Source organism: Ictalurus punctatus, chromosome 4 (genome assembly GCF_001660625.3).
Source record: "Ictalurus punctatus breed USDA103 chromosome 4, Coco_2.0, whole genome shotgun sequence".
Lineage (NCBI taxonomy): Eukaryota > Metazoa > Chordata > Actinopteri > Siluriformes > Ictaluridae > Ictalurus > Ictalurus punctatus.
This window is the reverse complement of record NC_071284.1, coordinates 21,448,547-21,453,546: the sequence shown is the minus strand read 5'-3', so window position 1 is coordinate 21,453,546 and position 5,000 is coordinate 21,448,547. Positions and strand designations below refer to the sequence as shown.

The 5,000-nt window shown below is 40.4% G+C and overlaps 1 protein-coding gene across 1 annotated transcript in view; it reads left to right on the top strand.

The window, feature by feature from the left end:
* dhx34 (DEAH (Asp-Glu-Ala-His) box polypeptide 34) overlaps window positions 1-5,000 on the top strand; it is a 42,998-nt gene that overhangs the window by 27,622 nt on the left and 10,376 nt on the right. The window contains exons 3-9 of the mRNA XM_017465288.3: window positions 149-403; window positions 2,285-2,387; window positions 2,526-2,743; window positions 3,122-3,296; window positions 3,669-3,862; window positions 3,973-4,074; window positions 4,264-4,524. Of these exons, the coding sequence (XP_017320777.1) occupies window positions 149-403; window positions 2,285-2,387; window positions 2,526-2,743; window positions 3,122-3,296; window positions 3,669-3,862; window positions 3,973-4,074; window positions 4,264-4,524 (1,308 nt within the window). The remainder of the gene's footprint in view (window positions 1-148; window positions 404-2,284; window positions 2,388-2,525; window positions 2,744-3,121; window positions 3,297-3,668; window positions 3,863-3,972; window positions 4,075-4,263; window positions 4,525-5,000) is intronic.

Below are 5,000 nucleotides of genomic sequence, written 5' to 3'. Positions count from 1 at the left end.
GTTAAATGTATCGAATTTGAAAACCGGAGGTATCCAGTCATATACAAATCTAGCTTTCCTTCCTGACACAGATACCCAGTGAGGGATCAGAGCATATCTAGTTACTATTTGATGTCCATGAGAAGGGTATTTCTGTGTCTTTGTTTAGGTGATATATCAGCCCATCCCTCAAAAGGAACAGGTGTCCCAACTGGAGAAGCTGGACCCAAGACCATACCTGCGTGTGCTTCAGGGCATTGACCAGCGCTATCCCCCTGAGGAGAGGGGCGATCTGCTGCTTTTTCTTAGTGGTGTAGCTGAAATCTCCACTATCATGGAGGCATGCCAAACCTACGCTGCACGCACCAGTCGCTGGATCATACTGCCCCTGCACAGCACCTTGTCACTAGCACAGCAGAATAAGGTAAAACACAGGGAATAAGGTTGAAGGACGTACAGTCATTAAAGCCAGTGATGTAAACAGTGTATTTTTATGCTGGAGGGTTTTTACATTTGAATGTGAAAACATAGACCCTTTTGTATCAGACCACTTAATTCTTATGGGAGCAAAGGTATAGGAACAGATGAGTCTTGAAGTAAATGAAAGTAAATAACAGTTAGTATTTGGTTGCATATCCTTTGCTTGCAAACACTGCATCAAGCCTGGTTTCTTCTTTTGTGATGCTTTTCCAGGCTTTTATCGCAGCCTCTTTCAGTTATTTGTTTGGGGGGGTTCTCCCTTCAGTCTCCTCTTCGGGAGGTGAAATGCATGCTCAAATGGGTTAAGGTCTGGGGATTGACTTGGCCAGTCTAAAACCTTCCACCTTGTTCCCCCTGATAAAGTCCTTGGTTGAGTTGGCAGTGTTTTAGATCATCGTCTTGCTGCATGAAAAAAGTTCCTTCCGATTAATTTGGATGCATTTCTCTGTCAACAGGCAGACAAAATTTTCCTGTAAACTTCTGAATACATTCTACTGCTGCCATCATGAGTTACATCAAAGATTAGTGAGCCTGTTCCAGAAGCAGCCATGCAAGAGCAAACAATGACACTATCTCCACCATGTTTCACAGATGAGCTTGTATGTTTTGGATCATGAGCAGATCTTTTCTTTCTCCACACTATGGACGTTCCATCACTTTGGTAGAGGTTAATCTTGGTTCCAGAACTTTTGTGGCTCATCTCTGTATTTCTTTGTGAATTCTAATATGGCTTTCCAATTCTTACTGTTGTTGAGTGGTTTGCATCTTGTGATATGGCCTCTATATTTCTGCTCTCGAAGTCTTCTTCGAATGGTGGATTGTAATACCTTCACTCCTGCCCTGTGGAGGTTGTTGGTGATGTCCCTGACTGTTGTTTTGGGGGGTTTTCTTCGCAATTCGCACAATGTTTCTGTCATTAGCTGATGATGTTTTCCTTGGCCAACCCATTCTGTTTCTGTTGTACAGTAGACCAGTGGTTTATTTCTTTTTCAAGATATTCCAAATTGTTGTATTGGCTATGTCTAATGTTTGTGCAATACCTCTGATGGAAAAGAGTTTCCCTCTTTTCTCTGCTTCAAAATGACTTGGTTTTCTCCCATAGACAGCTCTCTGATCTCCTTGTTTGCTTATCCTTTTTAACAACAAATGCAATCTTCACAGGCGAACCTGAAGGCTAAAACCTAGAATAGATGTTCAGACCTACCTATTATTTAAACAATCAGTCTAACAGGACACACCTGGGTAACAAGTAATACCTGTCATTCACATGTTACAATATTTTTGAGGCCTGATACAAAAGGTGCTATGTTCTATGTTGTTTAACATATGTACATATAAATACTAGGAAATAAAAGCTGAAATTCTAAACTTCTCAAATTCATCTTTTGATCTCAAACCCAAATGTTTTCAATCTGCAGCAAAAACAAATGAGTTGGTCTTGCAGTTCCAGTAGTTTCAGAGGTGACTGTGTGATATTTTATTTTACATGGGAAATAACAAGTTTGCAAAATAATAGATTCTGTTCCATTAGACCTCATAATACTCATAACACCTGATTCATTTGGATTTTGAAGTATTTTGATAGTTAATTCAGTATGTATTCAACCTTTGTTTGATTGGCTACTCTAAATTGCCCCTAGGTATGAGTGAGTGTGTGTGTGTGTGTGTGCACGCATGGTTCCCTGCGATGGACTGCCATACTAATCCAGGGTGTATTATTGACTCGTGCCCAGTGTTTCCAGCATAAACTGTGGATTTGCTGTGTCTCTGACCAGGATAAAACCGTTACTGAAGATTAATGAGTTAATGAACCTTTGTTCCCAAGGTTTTTGACATTGCTCCCCCAGGGTTGAGGAAATGCATCATTGCTACAAACATAGCTGAAACATCAGTGACCATTGATGGGGTGCGCTTTGTAGTTGACTCAGGTACAGTAACTCCAATAAAGAAAATGACATGCTCTTCAGTTTTACCATTTGTTGGATTATAATCCTGTATTCTATACATTGAATTCCTAAATATATTTTCTAGTCGGAGTTTGACTTTCTTGACCTTGTAATCTTTAGGCAAAGTAAAGGAAATGACTTTTGACCCAAAGGCCAAGATGCAGAGGCTTCAGGAGTTCTGGATTAGCCGTGCAAGTTCTGAGCAGAGGAAAGGTCGGGCAGGTCGAACAGGGCCAGGAGTTTGCTACCGGCTCTATGCTGAGTCAGACTATGAGGCCTTTGCCCCTTACCCTGTCCCTGAGATCCATCGAGTGGCTCTAGACTTGTTAGTGCTACAGGTATAGGTTCTCTCTTGCCTCTTCTCTCAACTCAACCCAGCTGGAATGTAAATTTTACAAGAATGTTCTCATTTTTAACATCTTTAGAAACTTTTGAAAGTCAATATTTTGATTAAAACCTTGCACTACTGCTACAGTGTTATGACATTTAATGTGAATGACTATTTTTAAAAAAAAGCAAGTTTGTAAGGAAGCTACTCTTTAATTTATATAATTTTATTATTGAGTGGTGCATTGGGTAAAGTTGCTACCTCACATATCCAGGGTCCTGGGTTTGATCCTGTGCTTGGGTTACTGTTTGTGTGGGGTGAAAACAAAAGGGTGGACAGTACTACAGATATGCTGTTTCTGTTTTTTTTTTTGTTTTTTTTTGTGCAGATGATGAGTATGGGTCTGGGAGATCCTTGTTCTTTTAACTTCATAGACCCTCCTGCAGCCTTTAGCATTCAGACATCTGTGAGGTATCTAAAGGAACAAGGGGCACTAGATGCTCAGGGAGAACTCACCCCCATTGGCACTCTGCTGGCCAAGCTGCCAGTAGATGTGGTTATTGGTATGGGACACTAATGTTATTTGATGATGTTATTAGTTCTGAGATTTTTGTTTTCTAAAATAGCATGAACCCATATTAATCCAGTGACAGTCAAATTTGGTATGAACTAGAGAACTTCCCATCTTCCAATTCCACAATATTCCATGGAATGTTTTGTCAGTTCTTCCTGCTCCCACAGTTATTTTTGATTTTACTTTCCCATGATTATTTTTTAAATAAACATTGTTGGTTATTTTCCAAATACAAACAAATTAGTAAATGAAAATTACTATGAACATTTTAGGTTAAGGCATTATAATGAAGGCTGTATTTGTTATGTTCAGACAGTCAGGATTAATGATAAATTAAATATGCTTTTATGTGTATTTTTAGGGAAAATGCTAGTTCTAGGTTCACTATTCAGCCTGGTTGAGCCAGTGTTGACTGTAGCTGCAGCACTGAGTGTTCAATCACCATTTCTGCGCAGTACTCAGCACAACCCAGATTGCGCTACTGCACGCCAACCCTTGCAAAGTGACCTGGGAGACCCCTTCACCCTGCTCAGCACCTTCAATGCATGGGTACAGGTCAGCCAACTATATTTATTTATGGTGACTGGCATTGCACCAAATTCAAAATAAAAGAGCAGCTGGATACATACAAACCTATTGATTAAAATAAATTTTGCCCTCTGTAGATAAAAGGGAATAGGGAAGGAGGCTCCAGGAAGTGGTGCAAAAGAAGAGGACTGGAGGAACAGAGACTGTATGAGATGGCCAACCTGAGACGACAGTTCAAGGTAAGCATCTGAAGTATGCATACATTAAGTCTACAAGTTAAGGAGATGGGAATCGTGATAGTAGACTTAATGTTGATGTACTCAGCATTATGTGTAAATTGAATCTTGGCTTATTTTCACCGGCAGAAGCACCTGTCAGTATAATAACTGTGAATGCTGAATATGCTTTATGCATACTTTATGCTATAGAAACTGTTGAGGAGTCATGGGCTGGTGACACCGGAGTCGTGCAATGTGGCTGAGGACCAGGCCCAGCGCAGAAAGAGGCTGACTGAACATCAGAGACTGCACCAAATGAAGAGGGAACATGAGTTAAAGGAGAACAGCCGCAGGAAAGTGTTGCATCTGGAGGAAGTCCTAGGGAAAGGGTTGTCGTCTGACTCAGATGAGGAGGTAGCAGGATCAAGCAAGAAGGACAAAGACTCTGCAGCACAGGACATAGACATACAGGTGCTTAACTTGTGAGACAGCAGCACAAATCCAAAGAGACTTGGCGTCATAAAATTTTTTCCCTTTGAAATTTTATATTTTTGTTGTTCAACAAATGGGTAGCAAGGACTACAGTCAGAAAACAACAGGTTTTTACAAATGCTGGGTGAAGATTTAGGAGTTGTGCCCTTTCTGGTACAAAAATGCTTTTGTAAGCTACTTGTGTAAGAAGCTGCGTGGTTTTGCTTGCATCCATCTCCACAGTACATAGTACTATCGCAACTGCAAGTGGCAAGTCAGCACATGTTCAGAGACTTCAGTACTGCATACAAAACTAGATAACACACACTAAATAGAATGTCTAAATAGAAATTACACCACTAACATACTGGCAAACTGTTTAGTATGGCAGAGTACAATTTGTGTCCTCTTGCTTGCTCTTTGGTAATCTCAGCACATTGCCATGTAAGGCATGTTATCATATCTCATAACATATG